Raw genomic sequence first — 23,781 nt, forward strand, 5'->3', positions numbered from 1 at the left:
TATCAATAATCATCGATACTGACTGATATCATGATCCAGTTCTAGCCTAGTACTTCTTGTGGTGGTTAGCATGAGTCCTGTAGTTGCTAATATGAGAACAAGATAGCAAACAGGACTTTGAAAGTGGAGTGGTTTACCCGTTCTGGTCCTCCCCCGGCCAGATGTCGTCTTCGTAGAACACGTCGTCATGGGAGTTCCTGGACACGGCGTCAAACACCTCGGAGAACCTGTCCAGGTATTCTGCCAAAAGCTCCTCCACGGCGGGGGAGTAGAGCCACTCCTTCTCGGTCCTCCTGGTGTAGCCGGGCACCTCCTCGTTCTTCTTGTTGAACTTCAGGTTGAGGCCCACGTTGGCCTTTTGCTCGCCACAGGGACTGAGCATGTGTAACAGTCCTTTTAGCGCCGTTCTCGGTTGCCAAACATGCACACTCACTTCTTTTTGCTTCCTCTGCCGATGAAGATGCTGCCGGAGAAGCGGGACACCAGGTAGCTGGTCATGCCCAGACGGGACGCCACCACATACCCGGGACTGTACTTGACACAGTACTTCTGTCAAACACAAGAGGCGACACCTACTCTCTACATCAGAACTACATGGCAGACACAACATATACAGTGGCACCTACTCTCTACATCAAAACTAAATGGAAGATACATTATATACAGTGTCAACTACTCTCTACATCACAACTAGATGGCAGATACAATATATACACTGGCACCTACTCTCTACATCACAACTACATGGCAGATACATTATATACAGTGTCAACTACTCTCTACATCACAACTTCATGGCAGATACAATATATACAGTGGCACCTACTCTCTACATCACAACTACAAGGCAGATACAATATATACAGTGGCACATACTCTCTACATCACAACTACATGGTAGATACAATATATACAGTGGAACCTACTCTCCACATCACAACTACATGGCAGATACTATATATACAGTGGCCCCTACTCTCTACATCACAACTACAAGGCAGATACAATATATACAGTGGCACCTACTCTCTACATCACAACTACATGGCAGATACAATATATACAGTGGCACCTACTCTCCACATCACAACTACATGGCAGATACTATATATACAGTGGCCCCTACTCTCTACATCACAACTACAAGGCAGATACAATATATACAGTGGCACCTACTCTCTACATCACAACTACATGGCAGATACAATATATACAGTGGCACCTACTCTCTACATCACAACTACAAGGCAGATACAATATATACAGTGGCACCTACTCTCTACATCACAACTACATGGCAGACACGATATATACACTGGCACCTACTCTCTACATCACAACTACATGGCAGATACATTATATACAGTGTCAACTACTCTCTACATCACAACTACATGGCAGATACAATATATACAGTGGCACCTACTCTCTACATCACAACTACAAGGCAGATACAATATATACAGTTGCACCTACTCTCTACATCACAACTACAAGGCAGATACAATATATACAGTGGCACCTACTCTCTACATCATAACTACATGGCAGATACAATATATACAGTGGCACCTACTCTCTACATCACAACTACAAGGCAGATACAATATATACAGTGGCACCTACTCTCTACATCACAACTACATGGCAGACACGATATATACACTGGCACCTACTCTCTACATCACAACTACATGGCAGATACATTATATACAGTGTCAACTACTCTCTACATCACAACTACATGGCAGATACAATATATACAGTGGCACATACTCTCTACATCACAACTACATGGTAGATACAATATATACAGTGGCACCTACTCTCCACATCACAACTACATGGCAGATACTATATATACAGTGGCCCCTACTCTCTACATCACAACTACAAGGCAGATACAATATATACAGTGGCACCTACTCTCTACATCACAACTACATGGCAGATACAATATATACAGTGGCACCTACTCTCCACATCACAACTACATGGCAGATACTATATATACAGTGGCCCCTACTCTCTACATCACAACTACAAGGCAGATACAATATATACAGTGGCACCTACTCTCTACATCACAACTACATGGCAGATACAATATATACAGTGGCACCTACTCTCTACATCACAACTACAAGGCAGATACAATATATACAGTGGCACCTACTCTCTACATCACAACTACATGGCAGACACGATATATACACTGGCACCTACTCTCTACATCACAACTACATGGCAGATACATTATATACAGTGTCAACTACTCTCTACATCACAACTACATGGCAGATACAATATATACAGTGGCACCTACTCTCTACATCACAACTACAAGGCAGATACAATATATACAGTTGCACCTACTCTCTACATCACAACTACAAGGCAGATACAATATATACAGTGGCACCTACTCTCTACATCATAACTACATGGCAGATACAATATATACAGTGGCACCTACTCTCTACATCACAACTACAAGGCAGATACAATATATACAGTGGCACCTACTCTCTACATCACAACTACATGGCAGACACGATATATACACAGGCACCTACTCTCTACATCACAACTACATGGCAGATACATTATATACAGTGTCAACTACTCTCTACATCACAACTACATGGCAGATACAATATATACAGTGGCACCTACTCTCTACATCACAACTACAAGGCAGATACAATATATACAGTTGCACCTACTCTCTACATCACAACTACATGGCAGATACAATATATACAGTGGCACCTACTCTCCACATCACAACTACATGGCAGATACAATATATACAGTGGCCCCTACTCTCTACATCACAACTACATGGCAGACACAATATATACAGTGGCACCTACTCTCTACATCACAACTACATGGCAGATACAATATATACAGTGCCCCTACTCTCTACATCACAACTACATGGCAGATACAATATATACAGTGGCACCTACTCACCACATCACAACACTTAAATACTATTGCAAGCTTAAATTCTATTGCATACTTAAGTACTGTTGCACACTTAAATACTATTGCACACTTAAATAATCTTACACTTAAATACCATTGGACACCTAAATACTCTTACACACCTAAATACTCTTACACGCTTAAATACTTTAATACACTTGTTTACTCTTACACTTAAATACTTTTGCACATCTAAATACTCTTACACACTTATATACTCTTACACACCTAAATACTTTTACACAATTATATACTCTTACACTTAAATACTATTGCACACTTAAATATTGTTACACTTTAATACTATTGCACACCTAAATACTCTTACACCTAAATAATATTGCATATCTAAATACTCTTACACACTTCTATACTCTTGCACACCTAAATACTCTTACACTTAAATACTCTTACACTTAGAAAATATTGCATATCTGAATACTCTTACACACTTCTATACTCTTGCACATTAAATACTCTTGCACACTTATATGTATATCCTTGGACACTGAAAAACTGGAATACAATTAGATACTCTTGCACACTTAAATACCCTATGTGTAAGTAAGTGAGTAAGTGTCTTACATGCTGGTTGTGTAAGTAAGTAAGCGGGTAAGTTTGAGTAAGTGTGGGTAAGTGTCTTACATGCTGGTTGTGTAAGTAAGTAAGTAAGTGGGTAAGTTTGAGTAAGTGTGGGTAAGTGTCTTACATGCTGGTTGTGTAAGTAAGTGGGTAAGTTTGAGTAAGTGTGGGTAAGTGTCTTACATGTTGGTTGTGTAAGTAAGTAAGTAAGTAAGTGGGTAAGTGTGAGTAAGAGTAGGTAAGTGTCTTACATGCTGGTTGTGTAAGTAAGTAAGTGGGTAAGTTTGAGTAAGTGTGGGTAAGTGTCTTACATGCTGGTTGTGTAAGTAAGTAAGTAAGTAAGTAAGTGGGTAAGTTTGAGTAAGTGTGGGTAAGTGTCTTACATGCTGGTTGTGTAAGTAAGTAAGTAAGTAAGTGGGTAAGTGTGAGTAAGTGTGGGTAAGTGTCTTACATGCTGGTTGTGTAAGTAAGTAAGTAAGTAAGTAAGTGGGTAAGTTTGAGTAAGTGTGGGTAAGTGTCTTACATGTTGGTTGTGTAAGTAAGTAAGTAAGTAAGTGGGTAAGTGTGAGTAAGTGTGGGTAAGTGTCTTACATGCTGGTTGTGTAAGTAAGTAAGTAAGTAAGTGGGTAAGTGTGGGTAAGTGTCTTACATGCTGGTTGTGTAAGTAAGTAAGTAAGTGGGTAAGTTTGAGTAAGTGTGGGTAAGTGTCTTACATGTTGGTTGTGTAAGTAAGTAAGTAAGTAAGTGGGTAAGTGTGAGTAAGAGTAGGTAAGTGTCTTACATGCTGGTTGTGTAAGTAAGTAAGTGGGTAAGTTTGAGTAAGTGTGGGTAAGTGTCTTACATGCTGGTTGTGTAAGTAAGTAAGTAAGTAAGTAAGTGGGTAAGTTTGAGTAAGTGTGGGTAAGTGTCTTACATGCTGGTTGTGTAAGTAAGTAAGTAAGTAAGTGGGTAAGTGTGAGTAAGTGTGGGTAAGTGTCTTACATGCTGGTTGTGTAAGTAAGTAAGTAAGTAAGTAAGTGGGTAAGTTTGAGTAAGTGTGGGTAAGTGTCTTACATGTTGGTTGTGTAAGTAAGTAAGTAAGTAAGTAAGTAAGTGGGTAAGTGTGAGTAAGTGTGGGTAAGTGTCTTACATGCTGGTTGTGTAAGTAAGTAAGTAAGTAAGTAAGTGGGTAAGTGTGAGTAAGTGTGGGTAAGTGTCTTACATGCTGGTTGTGTAAGTAAGTAAGTAAGTGGGTAAGTTTGAGTAAGTGTGGGTAAGTGTCTTACATGCTGGTTGTGTAAGTAAGTAAGTAAGTAAGTAAGTGGGTAAGTTTGAGTAAGTGTGGGTAAGTGTCTTACATGCTGGTTGTGTAAGTAAGTAAGTAAGTAAGTGGGTAAGTTTGAGTAAGTGTGGGTAAGTGTCTTACATGCTGGTTGTGTAAGTAAGTAAGTAAGTAAGTAAGTGGGTAAGTTTGAGTAAGTGTGGGTAAGTGTCTTACATGTTGGTTGTGTAAGTAAGTAAGTAAGTAAGTAAGTAAGTAAGTGGGTAAGTGTGAGTAAGAGTGGGTAAGTGTCTTACATGCTGGTTGTGTAAGTAAGTAAGTAAGTAAGTAAGTGGGTAAGTTTGAGTAAGTGTGGGTAAGTGTCTTACATGCTGGTTGTGTAAGTAAGTAAGTAAGTAAGTAAGTGGGTAAGTTTGAGTAAGTGTGGGTAAGTGTCTTACATGCTGGTTGTGTAAGTAAGTAAGTAAGTAAGTGGGTAAGTTTGAGTAAGTGTGGGTAAGTGTCTTACATGCTGGTTGTGTAAGTAAGTAAGTAAGTGGGTAAGTGTGAGTAAGTGTGGGTAAGTGTCTTACATGCTGGTTGTGTAAGTAAGTAAGTAAGTAAGTAAGTGAGTAAGTGTGAGTAAGAGTGGGTAAGTGTCTTACACGCTGGTTGTGTAAGTAAGTAAGTAAGTAAGTAAGTAAGTAAGTAAGTGGGTAAGTGTGGGTAAGTGTCTTACATGCTGGTTGTGAATGAGAGAGTCCAGTTGTGGTTCATGCGGCACGTTGAAGACCACACGTATACGTCCTTCTTTGATGACATCACTGGAGTCTTGCACCTGGGGACAGGAAGGAGTCAGTTCACTTGTAGTGCTGGTGGGAGTGTAATGTAGTGGTGGTAGGAGTGTGATGTAGTGGTGGTGGGAGTGTGATGTAGTGGTGGTGGGAGTGTGATGTAGTGGTGGTGGGAGTGTGATGTAGTGGTGGTGGGAGTGTGATGTAGCGGTGGTGGGAGTGTGATGTAGTGGTGGTGGGAGTGTAATGTAGTGGTGGTGGGAGTGTGATGTAGCGGTGGTGGGAGTGTGATGTAGTGGTGGTGGGAGTGTGATGTAGTGGTGGTAGGAGTGTGATGTAGTGGTGGTGGGAGTGTGATGTAGTGGTGGTGGGAGTGTGATGTAGTGGTGGTAGGAGTGTGATGTAGTGGTGGTGGGAGTGTGATGTAGTGGTGTGGTGCACACACCTCTCCCATGGCGGCGTAGTAGGGGTTGGCCACCATGAAGACGGTGGTGTGAGGAGGGAAGAGTTCTTCTAGGCTGCTAAAGGTGCTCAAGGAGGAGTAAAAGGCCTTGATGTCCTGGAACACACAATCACACCATAACTCCTTTTATTTAAACTAACTCATGTCCTGGAACACACAATCACACAATATTTCTTTATTTCAACTAACGCATGTCCTGGAACACACAATCACACCATGACTCTTTTTATTTCAACTAACTCATGTCCTGGAACACACAATCACACAATAACTATTTTTATTTCAACTAACTAATGTCCTGGAACACACAATAAATATTTTTATTTCAACTAACTCATGTCCTGGAACACACAATCACACAATAACTATTTTTATTTCAACTAACTCATGTCCTGGAAAACACAATCACACCATGACTCTTTTTGTGTCAACTAACTCATGTCCTGGAACACACAATCACACCATGACTCTTTTTGTGTCAACTAACTCTTGTCCTGGAACACACAATCACACCATGACTCTTTTTATTTCAACTAACTCTTGTCCTGGAACACACAATCACACAGTTTTTATCTCAACTAAGTGCAACTATGTCAGTATTAAGACATTGATGAGGACAATACAACTTGGTCTTCTTTAGCCAGTATTGAGGATTTAGCTAAATGTTGGACAATATAATAGGTACACCTGCCACCTAAATGACCTTGGATGTAGTAGATGTGGCACACCATCAGAAGTAACACTTGTTTTATTATTTCTACTTTATCCTCTTATTGAGTCTGTTTAACTGATGGAGAGTTAGTCAGGAGTGGACCACTCCTCCTATTGACTCTGTTTAGCTGATTGAGAGTTAGTCAGGAGTGGACCACTCCTCTTATTGACTTTGTATAGCTGATTGGAGAGTTAGTTGTGAGTGGACCACTCCTCTGATGGAGAGTTAGCTGGGAGTGGACCACTCCTCTTATTGAGTCTGCTTAGCTGATGCAGAGTTAGTTGGGAGTGGACCACTCCTCTTATTGAGTCTGTTTAGCTGATGGAGAGTTAGTTGGGAGTGGACCACTTCTCTTATTGAGTCTGTTTAGCTGATGGAGAGTTTGCCGGGAGTTGACCAATCCTCTTATTGAGTCTGTTTCGCTGATGCAGAGTTACTCAGGAGTGGACCACTCCTCCTATTGACTCTGTTTAGCTGATGGAGAGTTAGTTGGAAATGGACCACTCCTCTTGACTTTGTATAGCTAATGAAAAGTTACTTGGGAGTGGACCACTCCTCTAATTGAGTCCGTTTAGCTGATGGAGAGTTAGCTGGTAGTGGACCACTCCTCTTATTAAGTCTGTTTAGCTGATGGAGAGTTAGCGAGAGTGGACCACTCCATTTATTGAGTCTGTTTATCTGATGTAAAGTTAGTCAGGAGTGGACCACTCCTCTTATTAACTCTGTTTAACTTATGAAGAGTTACTCAGGAGTGGACCACTCCTCTTATTGACTTTGTTTAGCTGATGGAGAGTTATTTGGGAGTGGACCACTCCTCTTATTGACTTTGTTTAGCTGATGGAGTAAGGCGGGAGTGGACCACTCCTCTAATTGAGTCCGTTTAGCTGATGGAGAGTTAGTCGGAAGTGGTCCACTCCTCTTATTGACTTTGTATAGCTGATGGAGAGTTATTTGGGAGTGGACCACTCCTCTTATTGACTTTGTTTAGCTGATGGAGTAAGGCGGGAGTGGACCACTCCTCTAATTGAGTCCGTTTAGCTGATGGAGAGTTAGTCAGGAGTGGACCACTCCTCTTATTGAGTCTGTTTAGTTGATGGAGAGTTAGTCAGAAGTGGACCACTCCTCTAATTGAGTCTGTTTAACTGATGCAGTTAGTCAGAAGTGGACCACTCTTCTAATTGAGTGTGTTTAACTGATGCAGAGTTAGTCAAGAGTGGACCACTCCTCTTATTGAGTGTGTTTATCTGATGCAGAGTTAGTCAAGAGTGGACCACTCCTCTTATTGAGTGTGTTTATCTGATGCAGAGTTAGTCAAGAGTGGACCACTCCTCGTATTGACTCTGTTTAACTGATGCAGAGTTAGTCGGGAGTGGACCACTCCTCTTATTGAGTGTGTTTATCTGATCCAAAGTTACTCAAGAGTGGAACACTCCTCGTATTGACTCTGTTTAACTGATGCAGAGTTAGTCGGGAGTGGACCACTCCTCTTATTGACTTTGTTTAGCTGATGGAGTAAGGCGGGAGTGGACTACTCCTCTAATTGAGTCCGTTTAGCTGATGGAGAGTTAGCTGGAGTGGACCACTCCATTTATTGAGTCTGTTTATCTGATGGAGAGTTAGAAGTGGACCACTCCTCTAATTGAGTCTGTTTAACTGATGCAGTTAGTCAGAAGTGGACCACTCTTCTAATTGAGTGTGTTTAACTGATGCAGAGTTAGTCAAGAGTGGACCACTCCTCTTATTGAGTGTGTTTATCTGATGCAGAGTTAGTCAAGAGTGGACCACTCCTCGTATTGACTCTGTTTAACTGATGCAGAGTTAGTCGGGAGTGGACCACTTCTCTTATTGAGTGTGTTTATCTGATGCAGAGTTAGTCAAGAGTGGAACACTCCTCGTATTGACTCTGTTTAACTGATGGAGAGTTAGACGGGAGTCGACCACTCTTATTGAGTGTGTTTAGCTGATGGAGAGTTAGTCGGGAGTGGACCACTCTTATTGAGTTTGTTTAGCTGATGGAGAGTTAGTCGGGAGTGGACCACTCCTCTTATTGAGAGTTAGTTTGCAAGTGGGTGCATGACCTGTGCTTTGTTTGCTCGGCCGTTTGCCTGCCATGTGTCAGACAACTAGGCATGTAAATAAACACTTGGAGAGTATTTGTGCATCAGTTGACAAGGTAATGAGCAAAGACGTTTTGGAAGTGAGTTAGGTGGAAGAGTTAGTACCTTGACCACAGTCTGGTAGGCAAAGGGAAGGACTTGTTTGGCCCACTGCTTCTCCAGCTCCACCACACCACTGGCTTTAGGCACAAACTTCCTTCCTGTCAGCAGCTGGCCGTAGACAAGCACCGAGGTCTCCTGCACCACGATGCCCTTCTTCTTCACCAGACTGTCAACGACATCATCAGCTGGGCTGAGGGCACTCACTACAGCTACTCACTGAGGGCACTCACTACAGCTGCTCACTCTTTACTCATGCCTTCAACGTCAACTGTGCTGAGGTCACTCACTACAGCTACTTACTGAGGTCACTCGCTTCAGCTACTTACTAAGGTCACTCACTACAGCTACTTACTGAGGTCACTCACTACAGCTACTTACTGAGGTCACTCACTTCAGCTACTTACTGAGGTCACTCACTACAGCTACTTACTGAGGTCACTCACTACAGTTACTTACTGAGGTCACTCACTTCAGCTACTCACTCTTTACTCATGCCTTCAACGTCAACTGTGCTGAGGTCACTCACTACAGCTACTTACTGAGGTCACTCACTACAGCTACTTACTGAGGTCACTCACTTCAGCTACTTACTAAGGTCACTCACTACAGCTACTTACTGAGGTCACTCAGTACAGCTACTTACTGAGGTCACTCACTTCAGCTACTTACTGAGGTCACTCACTACAGCTACTTACTGAGGTCACTCACTACAGCTACTTACTGAGGTCACTCACTACAGTTACTTACTGAGGTCACTCACTTCAGCTACTTACTGAGGTCACTCACTACAGCTACTTACTGAGGTCACTCACTACAGCTACTTACTGAGGTCACTCACTTCAGCTACTTACTGAGGTCACTCACTTCAGCTACTTACTGAGGTCACTCACTCCAGCTACTTACTGAGGTCACTCACTACAGCTACTTACTGAGGTCACTCACTTCAGCTACTTACTGAGGTCACTCACTACAGGTACTTACTGAGGTCACTCACTACAGCTACTTACTGAGGTCACTCACTTCAGCTACTCACTGAGGGCACTCACTACAGCTACTCACTCTTCACTCATGCCTTCAACGTCAACTGTGCTGAGGTCACTCACTACAGCTACTTAGTGAGGTCACTCACTTCAGCTACTTATTGAGGTCACTCACTACAGCTACTTACTGAGGTCATTCACTACAGCTACTTACTGAGGGCACTCACTACAGTTACTTACTGAGGGCACTCACTACAGCTACTCACTCTTCACTCATGCCTTCAACGTCAACTGTGCTGAGGTCACTCACTACAGCTACTTACTGAGGTCACTCACTACAGCTACTCACTGCGGGCACTCACTACAGCTACTCACTCTTCACTCATGCCTTCAACGTCAACTGTGCTGAGGTCACTCACTACAGCTACTTACTGAGGTCACTCACTACAGCTACTTACTGAGGTCACTCACTACAGCTACTTACTGAGGTCACTCACTTCAGCTACTTACTGAGGTCACTCACTACAGCTACTTACTGAGGTCACTCACTACAATTACTTAGTGAGGTCACTCACTTCAGCTACTTACTGAGGTCACTCACTACAGCTACTTACTGAGGTCACTCACTACAGCTACTTACTGAGGTCACTCACTTCAGTTACTTACTGAGGTCACTCACTACAGCTACTTACTGAGGTCACTCACTACAGCTACTTACTGAGGTCACTCACTACAGCTACTTAGTGAGGTCACTCACTTCAGCTACTTACTGAGGTCACTCACTACAGCTACTTACTGAGGTCACTCACTACAGTTACTGAGGTCACTCACTACAGCTACTTACTGAGGTCACTCACTACAGCTACTTACTGAGGTCACTCACTACAGCTACTTACTGAGGTCACTCACTACAGCTACTCATTCTTCACTCATGCCTTCAACGTCAACTGTGTTGAGGTCACTCACTACAGCTACTCACTGAGGTCACTCACTACAGCTACTTACTGTTCAGTGATGCCTTGGACGTCTTTCTCCCAGTCTCTCTGCTCCTTGTCCGACAGGAAGGTGACCTGTGTGGCGGGTGAGTCATACACCTTCTGCACACCTGCTGCTTCCTGCAGGTAGAACCTGCCCAGGACACACACAAGATGTACACAGTGTGACTGTTCAAACTGGGGGGGTCACGTTTCAGCAGCCAAAATCTGACATATACTTTTTCAATAAAAACCTCTGCTTTGTTTTAATGAATACTTAGGTCTACTACACTACTGTATTTAATGTTGTCATGATGGTGGTACTTAATGAATACTTAGGTCTACTACACTACTGTATTTAATGTTGTCATGATGGTGGTACTTAATGAATACTTAGGTCTACTACACTACTGTATTTAATGTTGTCATTATGGTGGTACTTAATGAATACTTAGGTCTACTACACTACTGTATTTAATGTTGTCATAATGGTGGTACTTAATGAATACTTAGGTCCACTACACTACTGTATTTAATGTTGTCATGATGGTGGTACTTAATGAATACTTAGGTCTACTACACTACTGTATTTAATGTTGTCATGATGGTGGTACTTAATGAATACTTAGGTCTACTACACTACTGTATTTAATGTTGTCATGATGGTGGTACTTAATGAATACTTAGGTCTACTACACTACTGTATTTAATGTTGTCATTATGCTGGTACTTAATGAATACTTAGGTCTACTACACTACTGTATTTAATGTTGTAATTATGGTGGTACTTAATGAATACTTAGGTCTACTACACTACTGTATAGTAGTGTAAAGTGTCCCATGTATGATTTGTGTAGAAGTATTTTCATGCATATTTGTACATGTAATGAAGCTAGCGTTGTTAGCATTAGCTAATATACTAACAAATCACTCCAAGCAAAGTTTTACAATATAACTACAACAATTCATACTTACTAAAGTGTCCCATGTGTGATTTGTGTAGAAGTGTTTTCATGCATATTTGTACATGTAATGAAGCTAGCGTTGTTAGCATTAGCTAATATGCTAAGAAATCACTCCAAGCAAAGTTTTACAATATAACTACAACAATTCTTACTTACTAAAGTGTCCCATGTGTGATGTCTGTAGGAGTGTTTGCATGCATATTTGTACATGTAATGAAGCTAGTGTCGTTAGCATTAGCTAATATGCCAACAAATCACTCCAAGCATTGTTTGTAAGTTTTATAATATAACTACAACAATTCATACTTACTAAAGTGTCCCACGTGTGATGTCTGTAGGAGTGTTTGCATGCATATTAGTACGTGCTATTGTGATGTAATCAAGCTAGCGTCTTTAGCATTAGCTAATATGCTAACAAATCATGCCAAGCAAAGTTTTACATTAAAATTACAACAATTAATACTTATTAACGTGTCCCATGTGTGATGTGTGTAGGAATGTTTTCATGCACATTTGTACATGTAATGAAGCCAGCGTCGTTAGCATTAGCTAATATGCTAACAAATCACTCCAAACCTACGTTTTTAAGTTTTACAATATAACTACAACAATTCTTAGTTACTAAAGAGTCCCATTTGTGAGGTCTATTGGAGTGTTTGCATGCATATTTGTACCTACTATTGGAATGTAATCAAGCTAGCGTCATTAGCATGAGCTAATATGCTAACAGGTTTACAAGTGTTAGTATTATTAACTAACATTCTTTTTGTGAAGTTTCACTTTCACAAAGTCCTCAGTAAAGTCACCAAAATGTCAGCTTGGAGTTATTGAGTCTGTCTAGCTGACTGGAGAGCTAGCTTGTGCAGCTACGATCACTTCTGTTTTGCTTGATTGGTCGTTTTACTGCCTTGTTACGGACGCCGTTTGGAACCAATTAAGGTACGTAAATAAACGTTTCCAGGGTATTTCTGCAATGGTGTGGCTAATATATGGAAGACATGTCAAGTGTAGTGGGTGTGCCTTATAGGACATAAAGACATGTGAAATGTAGTGGGTGTGGCTTATAGGACATAAAGACATGTCAAATGTAGTGGGTGTGGCTTATAGGCCATGAAGACATGTCAAATGTAGTGGGTGTGGCTTATAGGACATGAAGACATGTGAAATGTAGTGGGTGTGGCTTATAGGACATGAAATGTAGTGGGTGTGGCTTATAGGACATGAAATGTAATGGGTGTGGCTTATAGGACGGCGTGGCGCAGTGGAAGAGTGGCCGTGCGTAACCCGAGGGTCCCTGGTTCAAATCCCCCCTAGTACCAACCTCGTCACGTCCGTTGTGTCCTGAGCAAGACACTTCACCCTTGCTCCTGATGGGTGCTGGTTGGCGCCTTGCATGGCAGCTCCCTCCATCAGTGTGTGAATGTGTGTGTGAATGGGTAAATGTGGAAGTAGTGTCAAAGCGCTTTGGGTACCTTGAAGGTAGAAAAGCGCTAAACAAGTACAACCCATTTATTAAATGTAGTGGGTGTGGCTTATAGGACATAAATGTAGTGGGTGTGGCTTATAGGACATGAAATGTAGTGGGTGTGGCTTATAGGACATGAAATGTAGTGGGTATGGCTTATAGGACATGAAATGTAGTGGGTGTGGCTTATAGGACATGAAATGTAGTGGGTATGGCTTATAGGACATGAAATGTAGTGGGTGTGGCTTATAGGACATGAAATGTAGTGGGTGTGGCTTATAGGACATGAAATGTAGTGGGTATGGCTTATAGGACATGAAATGTAGTGGGTGTGGCTTATAGGACATGAAATGTAGTGGGTATGGCTTATAGGACATGAAATGTAGTGGGTGTGGCTTATAGGACATGAAATGTAGTGGGTGTGGCTTATAGGACATGAAATAGAGTGGGTGTGGCTTATAGGACATAAATGTAGTGGGTGTGGCTTATAGGACATGAAATGTAGTGGGTATGGCTTATAGGACATGAAATGTAGTGGGTGTGGCTTATAGGACATGAAATGTAGTGGGTGTGGCTTATAGGACATAAATGTAGTGGGTGTGGCTTATAGGACATGAAATGTAGTGGGTGTGGCTTATAGGACATGAAATAGAGTGGGTGTGGCTTATAGGACATGAAATGTGGTGGGTGTGGCTTATAGGACATGAAATGTAGTGGGTGTGGCTTATAGGACATGAAATAGAGTGGGTGTGGCTTATAGGACATTAATGTAGTGGGTGTGGCTTATAGGACATTAATGTAGTGGGTGTGGCTTATAGGACATATATGTAGTGGGTGTGGCTTATAGGACATATATGTAGTGGGTGTGGCTTATAGGACATGAAGGCGCCCTCACTTGCTTTCTCCATCGGACACGGCGATGATGCGAGCTTCCTCCAGGTGTGGCCAGTTGACAAAGACACACCTGCCCAGCACTTCTTCAGCCACCCGCTCACACATCTACAAGGACAAACAGCATCAAGTCATACACACACATTTATAAAACATGCAGAGTAGTGGAAGGACTTACCGTGTCTTCTTGTGGAGGAGGGAGGATGCTCAACATCATGTTCTCACCTCTGCTGCTCTGCTGGAACACCACCACCCCGCTCTTCTTCATGTGGAACTGAGGTGAACACATGATGCTCAATCTTCATGTACTCATCATGTCTCCTCTACAATCTTCATGTACTCATCATGTCTCCTCTACAATCTTCATGTACTCATCATGTCTCCTCTACAATCTTCATGTACTCATCATGTCTCCTCTACAATCTTCATGTACTCATCATGTCTCCTCTACAATCTTCATGTACTCATCATGTCTCCTCTACAATCTTCATGTACTCATCATGTCTCCTCTACAATGTTAATGTACTCATCATGTCTCTTCTACAATGTTCATGTACTCATCATGTCTCCTCTACAATCTTCATGTACTCATCATGTCTCCTCTACAATCTTCATGTACTCATCATGTCTCCTCTACAATATTCATGTACTCATCATGTCTCCTCTACAATGTTAATGTACTCATCATGTCTCTTCTACAATGTTCATGTACTCATCATGTCTCCTCTACAATCTTCATGTACTCATCATGTCTCCTCTACAATCTTCATGTACTCATCATGTCTTCTCTACAATGTTAATGTACTCATCATGTCTCTTCTACAATGTTCATGTACTCATCATGTCTCCTCTACAATCTTCATGTACTCATCATGTCTCCTCTACAATGTTCATGTACTCATCATGCCTCCTCTACAATCTTCATGTACTCATCATGTCTCCTCTACAATCTTCATGTACTCATCATGTCTCCTCTACAATGTTCATGTACTCATCATGTCTCCTCTACAATGTTCATGTACTCATCATGTCTCCTCTACAATGTTCATGTACTCATCATGTCTCCTCTACAATGTTCATGTACTCATCATGTCTCCTCTACAATGTTCATGTACTCATCATGCCTCCTCTACAATCTTCATGTACTCATCATGTCTCCTCTACAATCTTCATGTACTCATCATGTCTCCTCTACAATGTTCATGTACTCATCATGTCTCCTCTACAATGTTCATGTACATAAGTACTATGAAGATCTGATATCACAATCACTTAACGTGTCTTTTGACCCAAAACATCTTTTAGGTACATTTTTAACCTCAAAACATTTTATGTACATTCTTAACCTGTAAACATATTTTATGTACATTTTTAACCTCAAAACATCTTTTATGTACAATTTTAACCCCAAATGATGTAGTTGGTGAATACTTTAAATGATGTAATGGGTGCATAGTGTATATGATGTAGTATAGTGTACATGATGTAGTATAGTGTACATGATGTAGTCGGTGCATAGTGTACATTATGTAGAATAGTGTACATGATGTAGTCGGTGTATAGTGCAAATGATGTAGTCGGTGTATAGTGCACATTGTGTAGTAGCTGCATAGTGTACATGATGTAGAATAGTGTACATGATGAAGTCGGTGCATAGTGTACATAATGAAGAATAGTGTACATGATGTAGTATAGTGTACATGATGTAGTATAGTGTACATGATGTAGTATAGTGTACATGATGTAGTTGGTGCATACTTTAAATGATGTAGTTGATGTATAGTGTACATGATGTAGTCGATGAATAGAGTAAATGATGTAATAGGTGCATAGTGTACATGATGTTGTATAGTGTGCATGATGTAGTAGGTGCATAGTGTACATAATGTAGTATAGTGTACATGATGTAGTCGATGAATAGAGTAAATGATGTAATAGGTGCATAGTGTACATGATGTTGTATAGTGTGCATGATGTAGTAGGTGCATAGTGTACATAATGTAGAATAGTGTACATGATGTGGTCGGTGTATAGTGCACATGATGTAGTGCGTGCATAGTGTACATGATGTACAATAGTGTACAGGATATAGTATAGCGTACATGCTGTAGTATAGTGTACATGATGTGGTATAGTGAAGTGAAGTGAATTATATTTATATAGCGCTTTTCTCAAGTGACTCAAAGCGCTTTACATAGTGACACCCAATATCTAAGTTACATTTAAAGCAGTGTGGGTGGCACTGGGAGCAGGTGGGTAAAGTGTCTTGCCCAAGGACACAACGGCAGTAACTAGGATGGCACAAGCGGGAATCGAACCTGCAACTCTCAAGTTGCTGGCACGGCCACTCTACCAACCGAGCTATTCCGGTAAACATAAGATATAGTGCACCTTATGTTTGATGTGCCACAGCGTGGGGAACCCACAGAAGTATATGATGTAGTTGATGATGTACCTCATGTTTGATGTGCCGCAGCGTGGGGAAACCACAGAAGTATGTGATGTAGTTGATGAAGTACCTCATGTTTGATGTGCCGCAGCGTGGGGAAACCACAGAAGTATGTGATGTGGTTGATGATGTACCTCATGTTTGATGTGCCGCAGCGTGGGGAAACCACAGAAGTATGTGATGTGGTTGATGATGTACCTCATGTTTGATGTGCCGCAGCGTGGGGAAACCACAGAAGTATGTGATGTGGTTGATGATGTACCTCATGTTTGATGTGCCGCAGCGTGGGGAAACCACAGAAGTATGTGATGTAGTTGATGATGTACCTCATGTTTGATGTGCCGCAGCGTGGGGAAACCACAGAAGTATGTGATGTAGTTGATGAAGTACCTCATGTTTGATGTGCCGCAGCGTGGGGAAACCACAGAAGTATGTGATGTGGTTGATGATGTACCTCATGTTTGATGTGCCGCAGCGTGGGGAAACCACAGAAGTATGTGATGTGGTTGATGATGTACCTCATGTTTGATGTGCCGCAGCGTGGGGAAACCACAGAAGTATGTGATGTAGTTGATGATGTATCTCATGTTTGATGTGCCGCAGCGTGGGGAAACCACAGAAGTATGTGATGTAGTTGATGATGTACCTCATGTTTGATGTGCCGCAGCGTGGGGAAACCACAGAAGTATGTGATGTAGTTGATGATGTACCTCATGTTTGATGTGCCGCAGCGTGGGGAAACCACAGAAGTATGTGATGTAGTTGATGATGTACCTCATGTTTGATGTGCCGCAGCGTGGGGAAACCACAGAAGTATGTGATGTAGTTGATGATGTACCTCATGTTTGATGTGCCGCAGCGTGGGGAAACCACAGAAGTATGTGATGTAGTTGATGATGTACCTCATGTTTGATGTGCCGCAGCGTGGGGAAACCACAGAAGTATGTGATGTAGTTGATGATGTACCTCATGTTTGATGTGCCGCAGCGTGGGGAAACCACAGAAGTATGTGATGTAGTTGATGATGTACCTCATGTTTGATGTGCCGCAGCGTGGGGAAACCACAGAAGTATGTGATGTAGTTGATGATGTACCTCATGTTTGATGTGCCGCAGCGTGGGGAAACCACAGAAGTATGTGGCTGAGGTGTCCAGAGTCCTGTAAAGGTGTTTGAGTGGAACATGCCAGGCGTCCATAGGAATGTTTTGTGTCCTACAGAGGCAGAGAGTGGGGCGGAGTCACACAGGTGCATGCTGCGAGCTGTAGGAGGACGTACCTGACGTGACAGTGCGCCATGTGGGGGAAGATGTGAGGCAGGGAGGAGGAGTACGTGTAGTCTTGGTCTGCATCGTAGACGTAGAGAGTACACTCTTTGTGATGGTTCCTCTCACGCTCCTCTCTGCGCATCTTCTCATTGCACCTCTCCATGGCTGCCAGCAGCTGTCTCTGTGGACAAACATCTAGTCATTGCACCTCTCCATGGTCTCTGTGGACAAACATCTAGTCATTGCACCTCTCCATGGTCTCTGTGGACAAACATCTAGTCATTGCACCTCTCCATGGTCTCTGTGGACAAACATCTAGTCATTGCGCCTCTCCATGGTCTCTGTGGACAAATATCTAGTCATTGCACCTCTCCATGGTCTCTGTGGACAAACATCTAGTCATTGCACCTCTCCATGGTCTCTGTGGACAAACATCTAGTCATTGCACCTCTCCATGGTCTCTGTGGACAAACATCTAGTCATTGCACCTCTCCATGGTCTCTGTGGACAAACATCTAGTCATTGCACCTCTCCATGGTCTCTGTGGACAAACATCTAGTCATTGCATCTCTCCATGGTCTCTGTGGACAAACATCTAGTCATTGCACCTCTCCATGGTCTCTGTGGACAAACATCTAGTCATTGCACGTGTCCATGGTCTCTGTGGACAAACATCTAGTCATTGCACCTCTCCATGGTCTCTGTGGACAAACATCTAGTCATTGCACCTCTCCATGGTCTCTGTGGACAAACATCTAGTCATTGCACCTCTCCATGGTCTCTGTGGACAAACATCTAGTCATTGCATCTCTCCATGGTCTCTGTGGACAAACATCTAGTCATTGCACCTCTCCATGGTCTCTGTGGACAAACATCTAGTCATTGCACGTGTCCATGGTCTCTGTGGACAAACATCTAGTCATTGCACCTCTCCATGGTCTCTGTGGACAAACATCTAGTCATTGCACCTCTCCATGGTCTCTGTGGACAAACATCTAGTCATTGCACCTCTCCATGGTCTCTGTGGACAAACATCTAGTCATTGCACCTCTCCATGGTCTCTGTGGACAAACATCTAGTCATTGCACCTCTCCATGGTCTCTGTGGACAAACATCTAGTCATTGCACCTCTCCATGGTCTCTGTGGACAAACATCTAGTCATTGCACCTCTCCATGGTCTCTGTGGACAAATATCTAGTCATTGCACCTCTCCATGGTCTCTGTGGACAAACATCTAGTCATTGCACCTCTCCATGGTCTCTGTGGACAAACATCTAGTCATTGCACATGTCCATGGTCTCTGTGGACAAACATCTAGTCATTGCACCTCTCCATGGTCTCTGTGGACAAACATCTAGTCATTGCACCTCTCCATGGTCTCTGTGGACAAATATCTAGTCATTGCACCTCTCCATGGTCTCTGTGGACAAACATCTAGTCATTGCACCTCTCCATGGTCTCTGTGGACAAACATCTAGTCATTGCACCTCTCCATGGTCTCTGTGGACAAACATCTAGTCATTGCACCTCTCCATGGTCTCTGTGGACAAACATCTAGTCATTGCACGTGTCCATGGTCTCTGTGGACAAACATCTAGTCATTGCACGTGTCCATGGTCTCTGTGGACAAACATCTAGTCATTGCACGTGTCCATGTGTTCTGCATCCTGATTGGCTAAGGGACTGTAGACCATTGTCAATCAATCCCGTGTAGTGCAGAGTCTATACTGTGGTGGGGGAAATCGTCCTGAACTGGTTATTAATATGGATGAGACAGACCTCTTTTGTTTAAGGCCCAACAAGATGGTGTGACTAGTTATGTGTGGAAATGCTGCGGGCTTAGGGTAAAACCCAGGATAATTTATAGGTCCAAATATACTAAATAAACAGGTTCTGCTCTTTGGTTTCATTCTTTAATACAGTAGGGTACCGTACTTATTTTTTTCAAATCCACCAAGGTTGGAACTTTGAGAGTATTTAAGTGTGAGAAAATATGTATGACATGTTGATACAATATATATACATGTATACATGCGGATACATTTGAAGTAGAAGTACCTCATCGATGAAGGGGATGAGAACAATGGCCTCCCACTCTTGCTGCTTGCCATTCAGGTCTGTTTTGAAGTCGGTTGGGTAATAGTCAATGATGGGGGAATCTGCACTGCTCATCAGGGGCTAAAACATCCAAAATAAAAGCACTTAAGTGCAACAATCATGGTGGCTTGGATCAACTTTCACAAGAGTCCACACTTTTGAAACTCACATGCTAATGCTAATAGTAGCCTGTAGCATTCAGGCAGCAATTAGATGATAAACACGATATACACAATATACAAGATATACACGATATACACGATATACACGATATATACGATATATACGATATATACGATATACACGATATACATGATCAACTTTCATATGAGTCCACACTTTTGAAGGCCGGTACAAACCAAGTGGTGATATACGTGATAGCTCACATGCTAGTGCTAGTAGTAGCCCGTAACATTCAGACAGCAACTAGATGATAAACATGATAGATCACATGCTAATGCTAACGTTACCCTGTACCATTCAGGCAGCAACAAGATGCTAAACATGATAGCTCACATGCTAATGCTAACATTACCCTGTAGCATTCAGGCAGCTACTAGATGATATACATGACAGATCACATGCTAATGCTAACATTACCCTGTAGTATTCAGGCCGCAACTAGATGATAAACATGATAGATCACATGCTAATGCTAACGTTACCCTGTAGCATTCAGGCAGCAACTAGATGATATACATGACAGATCACATGCTAGTGCTAACGTTATCCTTTAGCATTCAGGTAGCCACTATTTGATAAACATGATAGATCACATGCTAATGCTAATGTTACCCTGTAGCATTCAGGTAGCAGCTCCATGCTAGCAGCAGGCAGGACTGCCAACAGCTGCTGGAAGGGCAGGAAGGGTTTCCCCTGGTCAAAGGTCAAGTGCAGCTGTGCTATGTTCTTGATGTCGGAGAGGAAAGGTGCGTAGTGGTAGGGGTAGTACCTGAAGACCATGTCGTTCATTAGAGGACTGACCATGTCAACAATCATCTACAAGGATTGTGTTCTCACCAGCTCCAGGATTTGACTCCGTGGTAGTAATAGTGAAGGATCCACTGGAGACCTTCCACGTAACATCTGGCCTGCTGCGCCAGGAACTCACTGGAAACATAATATACACTTTGTACTATTATATACTACGTGCTGTATTCTTCACACATGTGTCCAAGGGCTTGTAAAACTACTAATAGAAAGCATAAAAGGTGTAATAACTGGAGGGTAGTCCTAAAAGGAAGGGAGTCCTAAATGTTACAACTGCGACCCGTCAGGGTCCCTGGTACACAACTGGAGGGGAGTCCTAAAAGTTACAACTGAGACCCCTCTGGGTCCCTGGTACTCAACTGGAGGGGAGTCCTAAATGTTACAGCTGAGACCCGTCTGGGTCCCTGGTACTCAGCTGGAGGGGAGTCCTAAATGTTATAACTGAGACCCGTCTGGGTCCCTAGTACTCAACTGGAGGGGAGTCCTAAACGTTTCACAATGTGATCGGTTTTCAACATGAAAATGATCAAAATGGACCAAAGATTTGTTTTGTTCTGAAGCAAGTTTGGACACTCCTGTTGTAAAAGTTTGTGTGCGTGCGGTTGAGCTGGCAGGGTGTAGTGATGCAGCATGCTAGAGAGATGCAGGGACGCATGTGACCCCCTCCCTTAGTTGCTGCCGCTGACCAACCCATCTTGGGTAAAGGAAGTGTAAGTCTTCAGTACATAGCCTCTCCTTCACCAAGACCCCTTCTTTGCCTCCTGGTGGCAGCACACGGTAACTGAAGTCCTCAGGCTCAAAATGTAGGGGATCGTCGGGAAGCAGTGGGCCCTACAACACTGCCCCATTGCCAAGTGGGTAAGCCCGGGAGGGGACTCTGGCTAGGGGAGAAAACCCCAAAATCACATCTGCACTTGGGGACAAGCATAGCCGGAGTCTTACAGACCGAATCACCAGCAGTCCCCTGCAACTCCAGCAGGTCGTAGGTTGTCATGGGTCTCTCATGATATTGGAAATCCACCTGGTAAGTGAAGATGGTGGGAGTGAGGAGTGCACACCCACACCCTCACCCTAATCCTTACCTCGGTGCAACACCCCCCAACTCCCCTGAAGAAGCCCTGTGGAGACAAGGAATGGCGGCAGACACAGGCCAAGGATGTCGGCTGGGAGTGTCTAGTCAAAGCATGTGTACAGGAGTGATGGTCGTCGTGACTACGGGATGAAGCAGCTTCCATTCTGGCAGAGCAGCCCCGCACTTCTCTCCCCTGAAAGGGGATGGACCTGGAAAAGGTGGTCCAAAAATTGTCTGCTTCTCCTACTCCGGACGGTAAGCCGCAACTGTCAGTGCATCCCCCTTGTGTTTGAAAATATGACGAGAAATATAGCAACCTATGCATCGCTTTTGGAATGTCCGCACACTATTGGACTTGGCTGAAACTACTGAGAGGCCCCACCGTAGGGTAGTACTTGTGACCCTGGAGCTCGCAAAGTACAACATTGATATTGTAGCAGTGAGCGTAAACAAACTACATGAGAGGACTCCCTGACAGAGGTTGGTGCAGGCTACACCTTCTTCTGGAAAAGGGTCCCAGAAAGCACTCGCCGCACCCTTGGAGTTTGCTGTGAAGTCCCAACTGCTGCAGCCCATCCCAGAACTTCCCATCGGCATCAATCAAAGACTGATGAGATGGCAGATTCCCCTCACAAGGTGACAACCTCATTAGTGCTCACATACTCACTCTGGATGCTGAACACAACATCAAAGAGGACTTCTACCGGGCACTTGACTCCATCATACAGAAAACTCCAGCAACAGATTAAGTAATTCTCCTGGGAGATTTCATCATCCTACACCATGGACAGCTAAGAAGAGGTGTGTGTGTGTGTGTGTGTGTGTGTGTGGGTGTGTGTGTGTGTGTGAGACTCACTCAGACACCACGTCCACCTCCATCTTGGTCATGTAGTAAGTGCGCTTGTATTGTCTGAACTCTGTTTCAAAGAGGTCGTCTTCCTCTTCCTCCTCCTCCTTGACCCCGCCTCCCAACACCTGATGTGGCGATGTCACAGACACCTGAAGAGAAGCATACGCGTCACGGACCGGGGGAGGGCCAGGTGTTTGCTTAAAAAGTAGCAGCTACCTCTTCCTTGGCCGCTTCCTGCTCTGCCGCCAGACCGGCCGCCTGGTTCAGGTACTTGTTGCCCACCTTGCTCTCAAACCACTTCAGGTCCACGAAGATATGGCTGAAGTGTTCACGATCAAACTGTAGGCAGTACACATCATCACTGCTTCATAACAATACTTCAAAGTACACGTACTCCCACAGTACCTCAGACAGTTTCTCCAAGTATCTCTCAAAGTTCCCCAGGTTCAGGTTGCCGTTCTCGTTCAAATAGCCTGGGCGAGGAATAGAGTGAATGAGTGATGGTGATGAGGATGAGGTGTGGTGTGGTGTGGCTCACCAGTCAGGCCAGGCAGCACGGAGATGTAGGTGTGGTAGAGCAGTGGTAGAGCATCATGGCTGATGTGAAGGTGAGGAAGGTGAGGGATGAAGTCGTTGCCCACCAGGAAGCTCATCAGGATCCAGTCGTCTATGATCCTCTCCAGGTCGTAGTCTGAGCCCATCGTACTCTGTACATGGACCATGCTACACCTTTATGTGTGTGTGTGTTGACGGAGATAGATATCTACATATATCCATA

The 23,781-nt window shown here is 43.2% G+C and overlaps 1 protein-coding gene across 1 annotated transcript in view; it reads right to left on the bottom strand.

The window, feature by feature from the left end:
• Positions 1 to 23,781, bottom strand: part of LOC133545628 (5'-3' exoribonuclease 1-like) — a 77,719-nt gene that overhangs the window by 31,993 nt on the left and 21,945 nt on the right. The window contains exons 8-24 of the mRNA XM_061891388.1: positions 23,542 to 23,710; positions 23,409 to 23,476; positions 23,220 to 23,342; positions 23,010 to 23,152; positions 21,112 to 21,201; positions 20,887 to 21,043; positions 20,053 to 20,172; positions 18,005 to 18,174; positions 17,823 to 17,940; positions 14,458 to 14,553; positions 14,284 to 14,387; positions 10,990 to 11,112; positions 9,008 to 9,170; positions 6,056 to 6,169; positions 5,556 to 5,654; positions 434 to 549; positions 138 to 374 (exon numbers count right to left, since the gene is read on the bottom strand). Coding sequence (XP_061747372.1) covers positions 138 to 374; positions 434 to 549; positions 5,556 to 5,654; positions 6,056 to 6,169; positions 9,008 to 9,170; positions 10,990 to 11,112; positions 14,284 to 14,387; positions 14,458 to 14,553; positions 17,823 to 17,940; positions 18,005 to 18,174; positions 20,053 to 20,172; positions 20,887 to 21,043; positions 21,112 to 21,201; positions 23,010 to 23,152; positions 23,220 to 23,342; positions 23,409 to 23,476; positions 23,542 to 23,710 — 2,210 coding nt within the window. The remainder of the gene's footprint in view (positions 1 to 137; positions 375 to 433; positions 550 to 5,555; positions 5,655 to 6,055; positions 6,170 to 9,007; positions 9,171 to 10,989; positions 11,113 to 14,283; positions 14,388 to 14,457; positions 14,554 to 17,822; positions 17,941 to 18,004; positions 18,175 to 20,052; positions 20,173 to 20,886; positions 21,044 to 21,111; positions 21,202 to 23,009; positions 23,153 to 23,219; positions 23,343 to 23,408; positions 23,477 to 23,541; positions 23,711 to 23,781) is intronic.

The sequence above is a fragment of the Nerophis ophidion genome, linkage group LG28 (assembly GCF_033978795.1).
Source record: "Nerophis ophidion isolate RoL-2023_Sa linkage group LG28, RoL_Noph_v1.0, whole genome shotgun sequence".
Lineage (NCBI taxonomy): Eukaryota > Metazoa > Chordata > Actinopteri > Syngnathiformes > Syngnathidae > Nerophis > Nerophis ophidion.